The sequence below is a fragment of the Natrix helvetica genome (genome assembly GCF_964273705.1).
Source record: "Natrix helvetica genome assembly, chromosome: 1".
Taxonomy (NCBI): Eukaryota; Metazoa; Chordata; class Lepidosauria; order Squamata; family Natricidae; genus Natrix; species Natrix helvetica.
In genome coordinates, this window is record NC_138548.1 from 165,730,733 (window position 1) to 165,751,700 (window position 20,968).

Here is a 20,968-nt window from a genome sequence, read left to right on the forward strand (position 1 = left end):
CAGCCAAAACCTCCCAGAAGGCTTCTACTGGCGGGCGAGTGCGTGGGGGGGGGGCAGGCCAGGGGAGGGACCGTTCCGGTACCACCACCACCCTGAAGCCCTGGTACAAGAAGGCACGCTAAATTCTTTCAACCAGTACACGCGTACCAGATAGGACCAGTTGAAACCCACCTCTGATGTACACACACACACACACACACACACACACACACACACACACACACAGTACTTAATTAGGTGATTTTGATATAATGGGGGATTAAGTCCTGGATACAGAGATCAGTTCTTGTTGCCTGCTTTAATCAACATGACCAATACCATTTGGGGACCCATAATCCAGGACATCCACCTATTCTCGAGATCTATGCAGGGGATTGACTGAGAAGCCCACATCCTTAAGAGAAGCAAGCGACTCCAAAATCCGGCCACCAGATCTGCACAAATAAGGCATGAAAATTATGTCCTGCCATTTTCCCTCTTTCCCCTGTCGCCCCTTCCTGATTTTGTAGCATGTTTCCTAGGATGCCAAATCCTATATGCTTTTTAGCTGCAAAGGCAAAGCAATTAAGCTTAGCAAATTCCCGAAACGCTTCCCAACATTATTCCAAGTGGATTTTTGTTTTCAAAAGGCAATGAAGATGCATGCACAGACATATATGCCAAAAGGGCTTTGCTGATGTACCCAGGCAAACCCTTTAGCTTTAAAACTTTGAAAGCCCACCTTGAAAGCGGAATAACTCAGGGTAATAAAAGAGAGTTTTGCTTCTACCGGAGAGATGCAATCCGATACACATCTGCACATACCTGAGTCTGTTGGGAGGTAAAATACTAATCCAGTCAAGAATGAGAAGAGAAGGCAAGGAATGATGACGTTGACAATGAAGTAGAGAGGCAAACGCAACAATACAAAGTGATATGTGATATCAAGATACAGCGTATTGGCGCAACAACTATAGTTCACCCAGTGCTTCCAACCTCCGTTGTCTTTTATTGTCCATTCTCCACTCTGCATGTAGTTAGTCAAATCCGGAAATGCACTTTCCTGAAAAGGGAAATGCTTCCTTCTAATGAATGAAATAACTACCGTATTTTTCAGAGTATAAGACACCCCGGAGTATAAGATGCACCAAGATTTTGAGGAGGTAAATTTTTTTTAAAAAAAGTTTGTGCACTCTGCAGAACTCCCCAAAATGGCCTTTTTTTGTCCAAAGAAATGGCATGCATAGCCTTTAGGAGGCTTGCAGAGTAGTCCTGGGGGCTGGGGGGGCAAAAAAGTCTCATTTTTCGCTCATTTCTGCCCTCCCCAGCCCCCAGGAGCACTCTGCAAGCTCCTAAAGGCTATGCATGGCCATTTTTGCAAAGGGGGCGGAGTTTCAGGAGGCCAAAAATGCTGTATTCAGTGTATAAGACGCACCTAGATATTCAGCCTTTTTTTTGAGGGAAAAAGGTGCATCTTATACTCCGAAAAATACAGTAAGTCTTGTGATTCCATATTATTCCATACTAGATATTCCATACTAAATATTGCAAATTGATATTTAATGCTTAGCCTGGGTTTAATCTCACTTGGAAGAATTTCATGGCAGGATTAGGACATTTTGTCATACAGGGAGTCTTCAAGTTACGACTAGTCACTTAGCAGCTGTTCGAAGTTATGAGGGACCTTTTATGATGTTTTGTTTTTTTCTGGAAAATTGACCCATAGCAAACCACTGGTTTACTTAACAACCACAGTGTTCACTTAATGACCAATGCAAAAATGGTTGAAAACTTAAGTCAGTCATATGGGTGACCTGGTTTGACACTGACTTATGATCATGGTGGGAAACTCCATTATGGTCATAAGTTGGGAACTATTTATATTTATGTCTGTGTACAAATCAATCACACTGGGAATGATCTGCAGAAAAGGAGAAGGGGCTACCCTACTAGATGCTGGCTGGATACTGGGATGACCATGGCGGATCTGAAGGACACAGTGCAAGACAGAAGGGCATGGAGATGCATGGAGATGCTGATCTATAAAGTGGCTGAGGGCCGGACACAATTGAATGGCTGATGAAGATGACGATGTACAAATGGATAGGTTAAACATATACAGAGGCCTCTAACTTTAAAAACTGGAGCAAATAGAAATGGAATTTATCATTCCTTTCTTAACTCTCAAAACAGCCAGCCAGGTGTAAACGGATTTTAAAATGAGTTCCTCTGGGAGAGAATTTGGTGTTGGTGGTTTCAGCAAGACATGATGAAATTAAATCAAGAATATGCAAAGCTTAACTTGTTCTTCTCCAAACCCAAATGGAATTCAATCCAAATTTTATTTTAAAAGTCTTCTGAAAGGTTGGGTTTGCATATGCTTTTTTTTTAAAAAAATGTGTACGTTAGTTATGTGAGGTTACCTGGTTATGCCAGGGAATCCTAGAAAAGGGAAGTTAGCTTTCTTCAAAGAAATCAGGTGCCACGCTTTTGAAGACTAAATAGTCCTTGCCAATCTTTTACATCTCTTAAAAAAGAGCATGGCATGGGTCTCTGTACGATTCTTTTTAAAATCTGAAAAAAATCTGCCAGATCACAAAACTACAGGAGAATGAAGTTTAGGGACCTTGTCCATGTGTAAGGTTAGAGCATTAGTATTTCTCAGCATTTTCTACAATTGCCCTTTCGTTGCACATATCGATTTATCTGGGAGAGGTGGCTTCCTTTTGCTTTAAGCATTTTCTAGCCATTAATAAAACATTAGAAAAGTGATCTGACAATTAAGTCCCATGATATTGTTCAAAAGTTCAAACCGATAAGCTACATTTCCATTACACTTCTGCATAGTGCTAAAGAAAGGAAGGAGAGGAGAGGGGAGGGGAGGAGAGGGGAGGGGAGGGGAGGGGAAGGGAAGGGAAGGGAAAGGAAAGGAAAGGAAAGGAAAGGAAAGGAAAGGAAAGGAAAGGAATTTTTACTCGTATTTAATAATCTGAACATGACTAAAGGTACTAGCTATTTGAGAGAGCCAGTTTGGTATAGTGGTGTTAAGCATCAGATTAGAAATGGGGAGATTGTGAGTTCTAGTCTCACTTTAGCTATGAAGCCAGCTGGGTGACCCTGGGCCAGCTCTCTCAGCCCTAGGAAGAAAACTAGAGAGCAAACTAATTCTGAAAAATCTTGCCAAGAAAACTGCGGGGCCCAGTCCAGACAGTTGCCAGGAGTCAAGACTGACTTGAAAACAGAACGAGCCAAAAACAGCTACCTAACTAAAGCCTACCGGGGAGATGTCAACCACATTGCCATCGTAAGTCCAAGTTCCCAGCTTCATGCTGCAGTTTTGCTCGTCAAAGGGGAAGTGGGTGACTATAATTTCACAGTAGCTCTTGAAGATGGCTGGTGGATTCCACGTGATATGTCCTGTATAGTTGAGAAGAACTTTGGTGAACTGGTCGATAGCAAAAATTCCATCTGCACTAAAAAGGGGTAAGAAAAAAAGAGTCATAAGAATAGCATGCAATTTTAATACACTTTAACCCCATTGGCTCCTGCTGGGGCTCCACGTATGAGTACATCAGAGCTGCCAAGATGGGACAATAGCTAGACTTGCCAGCAAAGAAATACTGATCTCCAACACTTTGTTCCCATCTAGTGGTCATTCAGGTTTTTGCAGCCTGGTTCCAATAGCTCTACTACTCTGAAAACATTGGACAAGGAGTAGGGCTCCCCGTGCCCAAAGATGCCAAGCTAGCTGTTTCTCCACCATATTCTTGCCACTGGGGGCAGCTGTCTCTCTTTTTTTTTTTGGTTGAAGCTAATTGTAACATCTGCAGGGCAGATGGTTGGGTTCCTACCTATTTGGTCTGATACAGCCAAATAGAGTAGCAACTCTGGCGGGCACGTGGCCATACCGGTTCTATTCTCGGCAGCGCCATCTTTATTTTCTTTTCTGCACATGCTCAGAACAATCTTCATTGAAAAAAATGTAATTTTTATTCCTTTTTTAATGTTGTGTGCATGCGCAGACTGTTTTAAGTGCAAATGCGCACAAGCACGGACTCATCACGTGCGCAAAGTTTTTCGGGCGCCAAATTGGTAGTAATGGCGGCAGGAACCCACCCCTGCTGCGGGGTATTTCCAGATGCATCAAAGCAGGGAGAATGTTTCCCCCAAAGAAGCCTTTATTTTAGAGGTCACACTCACGCAGAACCTGGGTTTACAGCTGTTTGTGTAGTCTCAATGTTTCCCTCTGTGCTCTCATTATGGGACTATGCCTCCGAATTAAGGTGTGGGTCAACAGCCCAACTTACTTGTTATACAAAACTAAATCTGGACGCCAGATATTCTCCGAGGGGATGCGGATTTGCTTCACACCACCATACTCCGATGGATTCCATTTCAAATTTACATCTTTCCATTGCTACGGGGAGTGGGGAGAGAATTTCAGAGAATTTATAAAGTCTTATTGTAAGTTTAATAAAGAACAATTGTTTTATTCATTAAACATAGGTTATAGAATGAACAAAAGCAATATGGCTATGTCTGGTTCAAGAATGTGTATCTCCTTATGTCATAAAATAATTATCAGTGTATGTATACATATTCATACACATGTATACATATGCATAAAGGTAAAGGTTCCCCTCACATGTATATGTCATTCCTGACTCTAGGGGACGGTGCTCATCTATGTTTCAAAGCCAAAGAGCCAGCGCTGTCTGAAGACGTCTCCGTGATCATGTGGCTGGCATGACTAAACACCGAAGGCGCATAGAGCACTGTTAGCTTTCTACCAAAGGTGGTCCCTATTTTTCTACTTGCATTTTTTACATGCTTTCGAACTGCCATTTGGCAGAAGCTGGGACAAGCAATGAGAGTTCACGCCGTTATGCGGCGCTAGGGATTTGAACCCCCGAACTGCCGACCTTTCTGATCGACTAGCTCAACATCTTAGTACTGAGCCACTCATACATATGCATACACATATACATAAATATACATATACACCTGTGTTCTTATCATTACTTATTATAAACTGATTATGTTTTAATTTACATACTTTAACATACTTAGATATTTAATCATATTTATGTAGGGTAAGGAACTCGATGATGTGGTCTGTATGAAAGACCTACCCTTTGTTTTCAGAAATATGACACTTAATTTGGAAAATAGGAAACTATACTTTGAAACCCTTGGCTGCATTCCAACTCTCCAAGGGCATTGTGGGAATTTTTCTTGGAGGTTCCCCACCCCCACCCCCCACCCCATCTAGATGCAGCTCATTTGCATCCTTTGGAAAGGAGTTTGTCGAATGCATTATGGGGACGGAAGGAGGGAGTAGAGCTACTTCTGAAAAGCCAACTCAGTTCTGCCTGGTGCTTAAAACAAGCTGTCTGATGGGTTTATCTCAACCAGATGCTAGAATATGTCCCACAACAAATAGGCATTCAGAAAAAGAAAATGCTGAGATCAGGTTTGGCTTTCTAAAATCCAATTATCAAAATGTGCAGCGCCGCTGCTGTGACAAACTTTATTAAATCCTTTAATTGTGCATCTCCTTAGTTGCAACCCACAAGAATACCGCAAAGGGATTCAACTCCTTGGAAAAGGGAGCTCTAATCCAAAAGCATTCCTTGAATGGGGAACAAGGCCGATCAAAACGCACCTTTGGGCATCAAACACAACATGCTGGTTTATAAATCAAGGAGTTTATTACCTGTTTCAGACGCACATTGGTGCTTACTATTTGATTTACTTCATCCTTAGGAGAGGGGGAAAAAGACAAGGTTAACAAAAGACAACTTGTTTGCAATCATCGCTGTTGAGATTATTGGTTAAAAATCTTTGCTGTTTTTCCTTTCTTTTCTGTCTCTCCAAGCATTGAATTCCCACTGCCAAAATGCAGGCTGTAAACTATTTGAGTTGGGAATCTGCTTCTCTTTGCTCTGAAAAGCAACATAGTTGACAAATGGCACTTTAGAAATTGGTTAGATTTCCTCCCCCCAATTAAAGAAAGCTAAATCGATTACTGCTATGAGACTGTTCCTTCTTAGCCAAATAGCCTACTGATAGTCATTACATACAACTATAACAAAGCCTTCCATTTCAGTTGTATGTCGTAGTGATTATAAAAGAGGTCAGTCATTTGATTTTACAATCTTTTGCAGGTAAGTCTTATCTTTGAACAGTTCCCTAAGGCAGTGATGGCTAACCTTTTCTGGAGTGAGTGGCCAAAGAGCATATGCCCCGTGCGCAAATGTGCTCATGCATGCCCGAAGCCCAAAAATGCAATGCGCATGTGGCCTTCCACATGCGCCTCCCGCACATGCCTCCGTGCATGTCTGAGCAGCCCTTGCATGCCCCCACCCCCAGCACATGTGCACACGCCCACCACACATGCCCTGCCCCCGCACATGCACATGTGGCCCCCACACATGTGCCCACTTCCCATATCCCCCCCACATCCACAGCAGAGACCCGATGACCAGCCGGTGGGAGGCACACGTGCATGAAGTAGATGATGAAGTAGGCACTGCATGCCACCTGTGGCACGCAGGTCATAGGTTTGCCATCACGGCCCTAGGTGATCAGCTCTAAGTTGAGGATTACCTATCCTGATGAACTTTGCACATCTTTCTGAAGAAAGAAGCAAGAGTTCTTTGAATTGGGAGGGTGCATGTAGCCTCTTGCAGCAGGCAGCAATGGAGAGGTGGAAGAGAAAAAAGGCTTAAAAGGAATGTGTCATCTTTCTGGGCAGAGCCAGCTAGAAAACACTCTACTCCAATTGGACAGCATAACTTGGACTAAGGTAACATTTTATAAATAGGTTTGCAGCTAAAGATAACTTCGGAAATTTTGATTAGGGCATCGTTTAGGTACCAGAATGTCATTTACGTTGCTAGTTTGCTTGCTTCAAATCATTTCTGCCTTAAAACAAAACAAAACAACAACAAAACCCCTAGATTTCTTGCATTCTATTGTCTGGATCTTATTCCAGATGCTAGACTTTATAAAAGTGAATCATCCTTAGCACAGTCCAGATAGCTATTTCCAACGAAGACTTCAATCTGAATTCCTGCACTGAAGTGGGAATACCTAAATCAGCGGTCCCCAACCTCCAGTCTGTGAACCAGCACCGGTCCGTGGCATGACAGAAACCAAGTCCCATCTGCGGGATGCAAGTAGCACATGAAATCACACCCCTCCGGTCCGTGGAAAAGCCTCTCTCCACAGAACCAGTCCAGGGGTCCCAAAAGGTTGGGGTCCCCTGGCCTAAACAACCCCTCCCAATTCTGTAATTCAAGTTATTATTAAAAGCTTCAAGGTCCTGTATTTAAAAGTGTACCTCTGCTGCCCATGCCAGTCTGCCCAAATCTGCATATCTCCTGCCGAGGCCTTCTTTCATGTATGTTCCTGACTCCTGGGGATGACTTTTCTGGCAAGGGCCACATTTTCTTAGGTGGAAACTGTAAGTTGCAGTGGTGGGGTTCAATTTTTTTTTACTACCGGTTCTGTGGGCATGGCTTTGTGGACATGGTGTGGCTTTGTGGGTGTGGCTTTTTGGGCGTGGTAGGGGAAGGATACTGCAAAATCCCCATTCTCTCCCCACCCCATTAACCTGCTTTCCAACTCCGTTCTCCTGTTCAGGGCAACAAAAGAAGATCGGCTGGGAGGCTGAGAAGCAGCAGGGGCGGGGCCAGCCTATTTGCCTCTTCTCTGAACTATTCAAAATTTCCGCTACCGGTTCTCCAGAACCTGTCAGAACTGGCTGAATACCACTTCTGCTCTATATCACCTAGAAGTCAGGGCTGACACAAGCCATCTGTGGCGATTAAAGATGAAGACCTTGCAAGATAAAGGGAAGATCCACCACAATGATCAGAGAGACAAAACGTAGGACAACAAAATAGTTTGTGAAAACAGCACGGAAAGCACATCCAAATGTTTCAGGATTCTGTAACTACAGCTGTTCTAGTAAAAATAGCTTTAGGTCTACATGGTGTCTTTTAGTGGCTCCCTACTACCACCTGCAGCACCTGTAGTGCTTGCCTGCAGCACCCACCTGCCCAAAACTATGGCCTGCCACCTTGCTTGCCTGGATGCTTTCCTTTCCCCACTGGTTATTGCTTAACGATAGTAACAGGGATTGTTTTAGCTATTGTTAAGCAATGTGATCGCATGATATTGCAATTTATTACTGCATCACTTAGCAACAGAAATCCTCGTTTTAAGTGCCATTGTAAACTAAGAAATAAATGCACACAGAAGTTAGGATGTCGGCTTAATTATTATGAAAGGAGTTAAGATGTATATGAAAAGATAAGATTTTATGGCATCGATGTTGGTGAATGGAAGAATGAATTAATTTGTTCAGTTATTTATTTATTTATTTATTTATTTATTTATTTATTTATTTATTATTTATGTATTTCTTTATTTCTTTATTTGCTTGCTGCCCATCTAATTATTTGATTAATTCATTAAGCAAATCCCCCAAAAGAATGGGAATACTGATAATAACAATAACGGCGTATTAAGAGCTGTGGTGGCGCAGTGGTTAGACTGCAGTATTGCAGGCTAAATCTGCCCACAGAATGGAGTCCGATCCTGACAGGATCAAGATTGACTCAGCCTTTCATTCTTCTGAGGTTGGTAAAATGATGACCCAGAGAGTGATGTAAAGCACCACGGAACGATATATAACTCTAAGTGCTATTGCTATATAAATCCAAGTACTTTTACCATACCACATTGATCAGCTGGATAAGTTGCAGTCCCACAATGACTTCCACAACATGCGTATGATTGCTTACTGGACGCACAACTTTGTTGTAATTCTCAAATAAATCTGTAACCAGGCGGCTTTCATGACTGGAGCCATGGACTAGAATAGCTGCAAGACAATATAATAATTAATAAAGCAACGTTTGAAAAACAGTGACAAAACATTGTGAAAGTCTGAGCGGGTGCCAAGTGTTTGGAGCTGCGCTGGGTGTTTGAAGACTGAGGGAGAAGCCAGAATAACTGCTCATTTCCTAGGCTTTCCAGGATGATCTCTGATTCTTTCCTGGGGTTGCAGACATCGCATTGAGGTGTAATCCTTCTACTGTTTAAATTTCCCAAGAATGCTTTTGGATTATAATACAGTATATGCAGAATTCGAAAACATTTGGAAAATCAAATTGGTGTGGGCTTTTTTCATTGCAATATGCTTGCTTTCAATTTAGGTTTTTAAATTACACTCATCTTAAAAAAAAGAAAAGAAAAACCCGAACCAACAACAGATATCAAATGAAGTTGGAAGATGCTAAATGAAGTCTGCTTGACAAACAATTGCATTCCAGTCAGTGTCTGCATTATTGAGCCTATGGTGGAGTTTTAATCAGTGGTGATTTCTCTCCTGTAGTCACACGAAGGAGTATCTATTCAGTCATTTGTTTACAAGGTTTAGAGGTCACTCAACTCTGAAATGACTTCAGGGCAGTTTATTATAAAAATAGAAAACAACAAAAGAATGACAATAGAAAGTAATTTCAGGCATTCAGACAAACAACCTCAAACACATAGCTACACATTGTAAGCATAACCAACTGGGCTTCACCAACACCTTACTACTCAAAGGGCTAAGGGAACAATCAAGTTTTTAAAGACTTCTGAAACATAATGAGATATCATTCCAGACTATTTTCCAGACTTGGTAACCGCTGGCCTGGTAATAACTAGTCATTCTTCAACCAACTTCTTTTCTATTTTTCAGTTGTCTCTTCCATGTCATTGATTTTGGCCATAGAAGTAGACCAGGTTCTGACAGCAGTTCCCAGCATACTTTGCTGAATAAGGCATAGAGGATGGTGCTTCTTGTCTTCTCTTTGAAGAACCTGATTGGATTGGTAGTTGATGGCAGGGGTGGGATTCAGCCAGTTTGCACAGTTCAGGCAAACTGGATGTTAATTTCGCATCCGGTTCGCCGAACTGCTTGTTGCAAGGACTGGCTGGCCCCGCCCACCCTGCCCTGCCCTCCCAGGAGTCTCCACATGCCAGTTCATCATGCCAGGTAAGTGCAGGGCCCATGGGGAGGCTCTGGGAGGGCAACAAATGGGCCTCTTGGAAGTCCAGAAATGGGCTCATTTCTGGTCCCTGGAGCCCGGAGGAGGCTATTTTCGTCCTCCCAGAGGCTCGAGGAAAGTCTCCGGAGCCTGGGGAGAGTGAAAATTCCCCCCACCATGGTGCAGGAAGCAGAGTAGACCATGCCTGCCATGCCCATGCCCACCCAGCAACTGAGCAGAGAACCGGCTGCTAATATTTTTCAATCCGACCCCTGGTTGATGGGTTGTCATTCTCCTCCAACATCTGAGGAATCTTGGTTCAACCCTCCATCATAGGCGATCACCCGAAGAATTCTAGAGGAACTGCCCTGGGATCAACCATTGGAACCTCAAGGAGTTGCTTCTTTCTGTGTAAATAAATGCCTTGTTGCTGTGGTTGGAACTGGGGTGGGTAAATGATGGTTAATTACACCCCAAATGCTAATCATCATTTGGCCACCAGACATCCCTTCAATTGGATTCTCTCCCAAGCAATTTGACATGGTTAAAATTGTGTCTAGAATGACTTCTACAATGAATAAAAATAGTTTTCTTACCCTATTTTTCGGAGTACAAGACAAACCTTTTTCCCTCAAAAAAGAGGGTGAAAATCTGGGTGTGTCTTATACACTGAATACCGCATTTTTGGCCTCCTGAAACCCTGCCCCCTTTGCAAAAATGGCCATGCATAGGCTTTAGGAGGCTCCAGAGTGGTCCTGAAGGCTGAGGAGGGCAAAAATGAGCAAAAAATGCCCCCCAGCCCCCAGGAGCACTCTACAAACCTCCTAAAGACTATGCATGCTCTTTTTTGACAAAAAAATGGGCCCATTTTGGGAGGTCTGCAGAATGCAAAAACTTTTTTTTTTTAAATTTGCCTCTTCAAAATCTTGGTGCATCTTATACTCCGAAAACTATGGTAGTTTGGTTGACATCTTTAAAGAAGCAAATGGTTATTATTAAAGTTCTATGGCAGTGAAGGTAACAAAGATCCATTGATAAAAGCCAGGCCCCTTTTCTTCTGTTGCTTATGCTTCTGGTTCATACAAATCTATCATTTGATATTTGGACATTCTCAGCATAAGGGAAGCCAAAATGACAGCAGCCATTAGAAGAGGAAACCCAGACTGTGCCATGAGTAAGACTGAGAGGGATTGCAAAAACCACAGTTTATCAGATTATTAACCCTAAGGCTGTCCACTTACATGGAGAATTTAAGATGAAGTCAAGAGAACAACTGACTACAGCCTTCATGGAAAAACATAAGAACCTCCTAGATGAAACAAGAGACAGTGCACAAGATATGAAAGGGGGAGGAGCCATGGCTCAGCCAACAGACAGGGGAGAAGAGACAGCAATGAGACTTAGGTCCCAGAAATGATTTAAAAACACATCGCAATTGTTAATATAATGAAATGGTTAGAAGTGATATAAAGTATGGTTGAAGATGTCAAAGAATTTGAAGTTAATCTGCTAATATGTATGTAATAATGATATTTTGATATATATATAAAATAAGAGAGAGATGTAAGACTCCGGGGAGGTACCAGCTTCCGTATGATGTAGCTGTCAAAATTTTTCTCCACATTTATGTACCCTTTTCCCCAAAATATTTGAAAAAACCAATAAAACTTTTTTATTAAAAAAAGAGAACAACTGACTACAGAAGGATTTAGTTTTCAATAGATTACTATTATTATTTTTATTTAAACAATTTTATTTGTTTTTTAAACAAGGACAAACAAACATTAAAAAAACCCATGTTCCATTACAAATTGTAGAAAGTGTGTCAGTTGGTTGTAGTATTTCCATGCATCTCTTCCATAGTCACCACCTGCTTTTCATATCAAATCGCATATTTTAAATTCACCTATATTCATGTATATCACAATTATTATATCTCAACCTTAATTAATAATTGTTTTTACGCCCTTTTATATATAATATTCAAAATCTAGAATAGAATTATATAACATTCCATTAAATCATCCTAAAATCATCCAATCACAATACATCGTTATAACATATTCTAAATAAAGCTTTTAAACCTCCTCTCATAATCTCCATATATTATTTATATAAAATTTCATATTATCAAACTAATATATTTATATGTATTGTTATCATTATTAATCATTATTTAACTATAGCTATTGTCGCTTCATTTTATACATTCTACTAATAAACTAAATTTAGCTTAATTTTTATTATACATATTCATTGCATCAACCTGTATCCCTCCAGCAATAGTACGGTCTTATACTGTATCTCTTGCCATTTGTAGCATTAATGTTCTAGTTACTTTCTTAATAAATCTTGTATAAACCTCCCTTGGCAACATGCTATTCCTTTCATATCTCACAAAAGCTTGAAACCCAACATCTGCTCTTTCCATCAGCTTATCTTTGGTTATCACTAATGCTTCTATCAAGATTTCTCTCCTTATCTCCATCAATTTTTCTCTCTTTTCTTCTTCTGTGCTTTGAAGTCTGGGGTAGAGTTCCAATCCATCCATCTCCCCTTTTCATATTCCGCTCTTGCCATTGCCAACCACGCTCACTTTGTTGTCAGAATCCACAGTTTTCTTATCTCTTTGCTCATTTTTTTCTTCCATTTTTTTGAACTCTGTCCTCCACTTTCTTCATTTGGTAAACATCCTCAGTTTCTCCATCAGATTTTTCTATTTTGTATTCCATATTCTCCAATCTCTTTTCAATTCTCTCTGTCACAACTAATATATTCTGAATTTCAAACATAATCATTTGCAATGTTACAGTTTCTTTTTCCTGCTGGGCCATTCTTTCAATTTTGTAGATACTGCCACTATGCGGTTCAAGGCTATTTTAATAAACTTCAAACAGGTTCATTTATTATCTTTCAAGTCAAAATGTTGTCTTCTCTCCAATAGTTAGTGATAGAGCTTGCAAAAGGCACCTGTATAAACAACTTGTGCACTTCCTACTATCACTGTCAGTAAACAAGCTGAAAGAACCTTGAATCTCAAGTGATCAAAGAGAAAGAAGAAAAAACAATGTATCCAGCTTCCAGCCTCTAAATGGCAGTGTAACTGCTTTTCCTCCTGTTGTTACAACCCTCTTCATAATCCTTCTTATTTTCTTCTTTATAGTCCAAGTTTAAGAAAGGAAAAAAAACCCTTAAATGGAGATAAAAAACAATCCAATCAATCAAATCAAGCATTATAAAAAAGGAGAATTTTAATCCGTAGGTATAAGCAAAAGTAAAAAAAGAAGAAAGAATTAATCCATTCTGTTTAAAAAAAGGGGGAGCCCCTGCGAAAGTTCCATCCGTAAAAAAAAAAGAAAGAAATTAGAAACTGGATAACACACATTGATAACGCAGATCAATCTCGCCGCCTATAATCTTTTGTCTTCGATCTGAACTTAACTTAATTTTTTTTCTTGGGTAGTCTCTTCCTCTAATAATAAAATTTCCTCACCAATTTGACACACTTTCTCTTTCCGCTTTCTTCCCATTCCAGAGCTGTCCCAACTTCAGCAGCTTCATTAGCTGCATTTCTGTCACCGGAAAAAAAGGCTATTCCTGGATCTTTCAGCGACTTTGCGGTGTCCCTGAGATCAGCAGGAAGTGCCTTTCTCAATCACCATCTCTGCGGGACAGTTGAGGTCCAAATGGACTGTCCAGCGGCAGGAATTCGACTGTGATCTCGGACCACTAAGATCGCATGTCGTGCCGTCGCAATGTTACCTCTCTTCTCCGGATTATTATTTTTGAGGTGCAGGAGTCGGTGGGCGGGGTCACCTCATGGCTGCTGCTGTGTTGCAATATTTTCGGGGAGGGCTTCTTTTAGTGCATGCGATAGGGGTTATTATCCGGGGAGGTCTTATTTTGGGGGAACAGGGTATAAGATGGAATTTGAGGCTGAACTACTGTATGTACATGTAAATTCTGTGCAATTTTTTTGCAAGTATAAACAAGTGGTTGCTAATATGTATAAATTTTTGTTGAAATTTGAAATTGAAGAAGTTAAAAATGCATGATAAAATGGGCTAGGAACTTTGGTTATAATATACAGATGGATCAATGGAAAAGAATGTTATAATTTAAGAGAGAATTATTATAAAATGATGTAAAGTTGGTGTATGACACCGGAGAAATGATGTAAGATGTAAAAAGGTATTTCAAGTCAATGTGTCAACTTGTAAAGCGTTTCCATGACTACTATCGTTAACTTTAAAAAAAGGGAGTACAATTAAGCGGAAATCCGTTTCGGCTCCACAGAAGAACTTGCCAAAATGTTGATCCTAATAAATGAATGGATTTCTTTTGAACTTTGTCTCGAGGCTCGTAAATTAATTAGGCCATCCTTGGAATCTTCACACAATGCTGAAATTTTGAAAAACACAAACGGACATTTTTATCTGCATGGTAGACTTGTGAAAAAGCAAAAATATATTCGATATAAGTATATAATGATGCAAAGAATTTTAAAGATAAATATTCAGATGAAACCAGAACTTATTGGCACTTATGGATAATCAATCCAGTGGTGTGATTCAAAAATTGTTACTACTGGTTCTGTGGGCATGGCTTGGTGGGCGTGGCATGACTTGGTGGGCATGGCAGGGGAAGGTTACTGCAAAATCCCCATTCCCTCCCGATCAGCTGGGACTCGGGAGGCAGAAAATAGATGGGGGTGGGGACAGTCAGAGGTGGTATTTACCGGTTCTCTGAACTACTCAAAATTTCCGCTACTGGTTCTCCAGAGAAGGTCAGAACCTGCTGAATACCACCTCTGAATCAATTCTTTTAAAAGGCTCATAGAATACTGGTTTTGTATATAGTAACTGTAGCAAGTCTATTAGATACACAATAGTGGATAAACATTGTAACACCCACAATGGAGCATTGGATTGTGAAGATTACAGAATGTGGGGAAATGGGAAAATTGACCTGTATAGGATAAAACAATAAGAACTTCTATTCTTTTATAGACTGGAAATCTTTTAAGACTTTTTGCTGGAAACAGGGGGAAATGACATGATGATTTCTGAATTTGCTTATTAAAAAGGGTTCAGTATGGGATAGAAGGGATCTTTGTACTGTAATCTTAAAGAGGGAGGAGAAGAGATGCTAAGTTTGTTTATCTGATATATTGACATTTAATTATTGAAAGAAATATATTTATCCATAACTCCAGTGAAAAACTACTTTTCTTCAGAAAAGGATGGGTGTCACACTAGTTAAATGGTCATGGCACTTGGAGAGTTAGAGAATCAAAACCTCTTTATTATTCCAAAGGACAAGGTGAAAACAACAATACAGTATATGTCAGACTCCACTGAAAGGACTCACTTTGAGTGGATTACATTAGCAATCACTAGTGCCCTCTTCTGGCCTGAATGTATTACAACCATATTTCGTCATAGTATAGAATTGAAATTGAATACTTGGTTTCAAAAATTTCAAATGAATCTAATCAATGGTATGATTCTTACACCAACTGAGCAAAATTTGTATCTATGGGACTTAGTTTCAATACTATGAGAGCATCTGTAACCTGGAACAGAACAGAATAGAGTAGTTATTTCTATTTCCAGGTTGTCAATGAATCCCAGATTTTATATTTATTACTAACTCAATAGATTGAGTTGCTCCATGTATTTACCTAATAGGTGTTCTGTCCCGTGATTCTAATAAATATGCAGAAACAGGCTTGGCTGTCAGCCACAACTAATTACATAGATAAAGCCACCCCTTGGCTAGGAGCCTAGAACGCTATCTTCAAGAAACCAAGATTAGACTTACAGAATGCTTTCTCAACGGCTAGTAAAATGGACTGTTGTTTCCTGCAAAGATTCCCCTCCCGTCGCTCCACCTTCAACTCTTTGGGAGGGGCCACCACCTTAGCCAGCTGTCCCTACTTCCTTCTATGACATCTTCTCCACAGCTGTTCCTTTTTCCTCTCAGCTCTATGCACATGCACATCAGGGACAACCTCCCTCTGTTCCTCCTCACTGCTCCCTGACTTAGATGCCCCCTGCTGGCCAACAGGCCTCTCTAGTTCCTGCTCTGACTCCAAAGACCCTCCAGAGTCTTCCTCATCCTCCAGAGCAGTCCCATAATGGTCTGAGCTGTCAGAGTCCACCAACAGCTCATCCGGCTGCTGCTGGGCCACAACAATAGGTATGAAATAAGGCCTTTGAAAACTATTCAACTTCTTACAGTGATTCATTCAATTACAGATTTTTTTTTAAAAAATATTAAATAAGATTTTGACATGTGAAGAAACACAAAATTATGCCTTTAACAATTTAGAAGTTGAAATAGCCCAACAATTTAACATTACAGTTTAAGTGCAAAAGTCAGCATCAGATTAAATAATTAAAAACCTTCATGGATCGCTATGTAAAAAACAGTACATTTCCTGTTGGAAACTGGCCTAAAGGATTTTTGCTGATCTCAGCTTTACTGAGCCCTGTCTGAATGCTTCAATCTGGCAGATATTTTCTCAATGCATTTTTATTAAGGTTTTTATGAACCCTGCAATGACATCAACACACATTCTATGTTTTAATTATTTAAAAGATGTCTCAAATCAAAAGAATTGTATAGGTGTCATTCAAACATACTAAGCAAATCTATTTTTCAATGAAGCAGAAAATAGCATCCTTATCAAGGAGTTACCAAGGAGAAAACTACACCTCCACCAATGCTGGTCTTTGACTATAATAAAATTGATTGATCAATTGATTGACACACACCCCAACCTATGTTGCATGGCAAGCTATTGTATATAAACAGAGACCAAACCCATTCCCTTCTAGCACTGATGGTGTCACCTAATTTGGTAATGAAACAGCTTCAAGCAAACAACCAAGTTAAGAGAAAGAGAGAGAGCACCAAGGTCTCCCCATCCATTTTTTAAAAACAAAAACAACTATTTCACATTGAAAGCTAAGGAATAATGAATGAGAGCAACATCATAAATATATGCCTCAAATCTATTCAGTTCTTATTTAGACAGCCCAATTTTTCAGTGGGGATTATTATATGTTAATTATGTATAAAGTTGCAGTGAAATTTATATCTTCCTTAATGAATGGTTAATGTCTCTCTGTGTGCATTCTTTTGCATAAACTAAATTCATGAAGAGAGACATCATTTATAGGTTCTTGTGTGATTTTAAATAAAGCTACTTTTCTGGGTTCATACACATTATGTTCAGTAATGGTTTTTTTAAACCCTAGTCTATTGAATACATCACTATCATTTTGGCTGATAAAAACAGAACAAATCACAGCTTACCCAAATCAGTGAATCAAATCTGAAAAGGAAATCATGCTACCAATGGGTATGACTGCTACTTTAAAAGATATAGAGATAGCAATGACTTTTAGCAAAAGGCCAGCAAGATTTTTAAATAAGCTCACTGTGTCCAGGAGATAGAATGACTTAATTAGAAAATATTAATATTCCCTATAGGAAATGACCATAGGATTAATTCAGAATATGTATCTTCTTTTTTGAAAAATCACGCTTCAGCTACCTTTTGAATGATCAACATGATAAGCTCACTTTGAAACTTGCAAATTTATGAGTACAAATTATATTCAAAAGATGGTCAAAAGAATAACTAAATATAAGCATCTGAAGACTCATAACATGTTACATAGTTATTGATGTTTATTGGGCACATATCTTTACTTTAATTTTTATGCAGTATAGAGTTAGTGACTGAAACAAAATTTGAATTTGAATAATAGGAGAATAAGCTGCCGTCCTAAAAACTCAAGCACAAAAAGTAGAGATCTGGTTTTCCAAATCTATTGCTATTCATTTCCATCTTCACTGTCATCAAGGAAGGACAGTAGATACAACAAATAATCTGCAAAAGAGAGATGGGAACACTGCTCTTTCCTTTTTTTCTTTTTTTCCTCTGACTATAGGATTGGAATGTTTTATCTACAAGAGGTCCTGGAATCAAAGTTGAATAACATTTTGAGGGGGGAAAACCTGCTCTATGCAAGGATCAATAAAGGGTTCTGAAGAATATATAAGATAAAAACAACCAACTAGAAATAAAGCTATTAGACTGATTCAGTGTAAATTGCTTGCAAATACCAAGCTATAGTCAAATTAAAGCTACAGCTGAAAGAAATGCAGCACCAATGTTTGGGGGAAAATCTGATCTTTAAGTAAGACTGGTCCTCTGTTTAAGATATATTGGATTCAATTCCAGCCTCCAGCTCTTTGAAAAATCTCTTTAATAGATTGTGGATCTCTTGAATAGCATACAGTCTGGTGACAAAGGAAGGATTCCCTGCAGATTAGGTGGGGAAAGGTAGCTTTGGTGAGAGGAATTTTCAGTGAAGTACAAAGAAAACTTTGACTGTCAATTAAAAAAAGAATACGTCTAAAATTCCTATGGAAGAAATACTTCTATTAAAGTCAATGGGATGGGAGGTATAAAACTATGTCCAATGATGTCTTTAAAAGGGAAGCAAGTTTAAAATCCCAAGTTCTATTGTTGGAATTATCATATCTGGTTGTTTCCAGGCATAATTAAGGCCTATATAAAGCAGACAAAGACAAGATTCTCCTCTTTCCTTTCATCTATTATTTATCTATTGGGTATGAATAACTAAGACAGTAGTAAATAGTAAGACACAGTAAAGGGAAAATAAATGCTGACCATCTCTCTCGCTCTCATGCATATACATTCAAATACACACAGACATGCACACTTCCCTAGGACTGTTTTTTCTCTGTCTGCTCTTTCCATTAAGAACTGCTGTACCAATGAAGTTAGACTAAAATTATGCAACCGATTGAAATGATTTACCTGCTCCAATGAGTAGAAAAATGAATAAGCAGTAGGTGTTCATCACTTTTCCTCTTTGATAGAAACACTTGGGCATCCAACGTGTTCAAGATCCCAGTTGAAATAAAACTTTGCCTTAAAAAAAAAAAAACCAAGGGTGCTTGGAAATAGGACCACAGAGCTATTGTTTCACAACACCTGCTTATGCGGATGGGCAGCTGAAAGCCAGCATGCCAACTGGAAGGAGGTACAGCCTATTTTTGACAAGCCAACAGGAACAGTCTATTTTTGACAAGCTTAAACTCAGAACAGTTTTTGTCTAAGTTGAGTGTCTCATGGGGATGTGCATCATTTTTTTAAAAAAAGCTGTTGATTGTTCCAATACTCCTAGTCTTGCATTCAATGACATTAATTTCACCAAACATTCCATTTATAATAGCTTAAAATGTTAGGCAGGTTAGCTGTTAGCCAGGTTCCTTTTGAACAGATCCACATACCACTTCCACACATGCACCCAGCTTTCTGCGTATGTGCTTTGCTCGTGCATGCGCCTTCCGCACATGTGCCCGGCCTAAAAAATGTGCCTAAATAGGATGGCATAGAGTCGGCGCGAGGGGGGGGCACCTGCAATTTCCACTACCGCTTTGGGCGAACCGGTCTGGACCGGCTGAATACCACCTCTGGGTTGAGTATAGAGAGGAAAGAAAAGAAAAGATGTAAAGAGATTTCAGGTAGAGGAGAAAGAAGCAATGCTACCCATTGGAAGATCCAGTCAGTGCATTCATAACGCAATGAGTTGCCCGCCAGATCTGGTCGGTTACTAGTTAATAGAGACTGTAATTGGATCTCCCCAAATGTGTTCGTGACCATTTTGAAGAGTTGCCCATGATAGTTGATCTGCATTGCCAGAATCCCTCCAGGATAAGACATTTCCTGTTTCACAGCATCAGAGAGAGTGCTGGCAGCAGTGGAGGTAAAACTACTAGCGGTATTGGAAGAATGTGTTTGGATGATGCACTCAAAGAAGGAATTTCAACCTCAGTTTCTCTATTTATAGAACTGACGCTGCGTCTATGAGTTCATTGGCACTCATGGGCACCACATTAGAAACCCCAGCTTCAATGGACTGTGTGTGAAGCTGATCTACAGATAAGGACTCGGGTGCTCAAATTAATTGAATTGGTAATTCCTGGAAATAAAAAAAAAGTGGGGGGAATCAGACCTACTTAACACATTTGTTCTTAACTTCATTATTGAAATGTCTTTGGCACGTTTGTTTAGGTTAGACTGCGGTGAGAATCTGTTCACCTCATTATAAAATGAAGTTATGTTTCTTACTACCATCATAACGGACCATTACATAAAGTTTAATTCCAAGCAAACGAGGCACAACTGCGGAAAGATTATATTTTAGCCACAAGAGGGAGCATTTGATCTGCAAATCCAAGAGGCGCAAAACAACCCTTTAGGTCAGCTTTTCATTATTGGTTTGGGCTCACTTTTTAAAAAATGAAAACATCACAACAGATTTTTGTATAAAAATGCAGCACTGCTCATCTATGCTCAAAACTTCCCAAAACAGCAACCAAGGCTGAAATTCTATCTCTCCTTCCTTCCTTTTCCTCCCTCCCTCCCTCCCAGAGATGAGTTTTTGCTTCTGTGCATGCATATAAGCAACTTTTTCACTACTGCACATAGTGCCCGCCCGAAGCACGTCCCCGAGCAAACTGGCAGTAAAAGAATCCGGAACCCACCCTGCTCCCTCCCTCCCTCCCTCTTTAGTTCTTTCTTTCTTTCCTTCCTTCCTTCCCCCTCCCTCCCCTCCTTCCATCCTTCCTTTCTTTCCTCACTCCTTCCCTCCCACTGTCTTTAGTTCTTTCTTTCTTTCTTTCTTTTCTTCCTTCCTTTCTTCTTTCCTTCCTCCCCTCCTTCCTTTCCCTTCCCTCCCCTCCTTTCTTCCTTCTTTCCCTCTTCCCTCCCTTTCCTCCCTCTTTAGTTCTTTCTTCCTTCCTTCCTTCCTACCTTCCTTCTCTCCCTCCCTCCCGCCCCTCCCTTTTTCCTTCCTTCCTTCCTCTTTCTGAAAAAAAGTATCCCTGTGTTCAGT

The 20,968-nt window shown here is 40.1% G+C and overlaps 1 protein-coding gene across 2 annotated transcripts in view; it reads right to left on the minus strand.

The window, feature by feature from the left end:
* Positions 1-19,541, minus strand: part of CHRNA1 (cholinergic receptor nicotinic alpha 1 subunit) — a 31,373-nt gene extending 11,832 nt beyond the window's left edge. For both annotated transcript variants that reach the window (XM_081934371.1, XM_081934372.1), the window contains exons 1-7: positions 19,489-19,541; positions 18,886-18,999; positions 8,727-8,872; positions 5,696-5,740; positions 4,287-4,396; positions 3,257-3,452; positions 805-1,042 (exon numbers count right to left, since the gene is read on the minus strand). In XM_081934371.1, the coding sequence (XP_081790497.1) occupies positions 805-1,042; positions 3,257-3,452; positions 4,287-4,396; positions 5,696-5,740; positions 8,727-8,872; positions 18,886-18,961 (811 nt within the window). In that variant the 5' untranslated portion in view covers positions 18,962-18,999; positions 19,489-19,541. The remainder of the gene's footprint in view (positions 1-804; positions 1,043-3,256; positions 3,453-4,286; positions 4,397-5,695; positions 5,741-8,726; positions 8,873-18,885; positions 19,000-19,488) is intronic.
* Between the last annotated feature and the right edge of the window lie 1,427 nt (positions 19,542-20,968).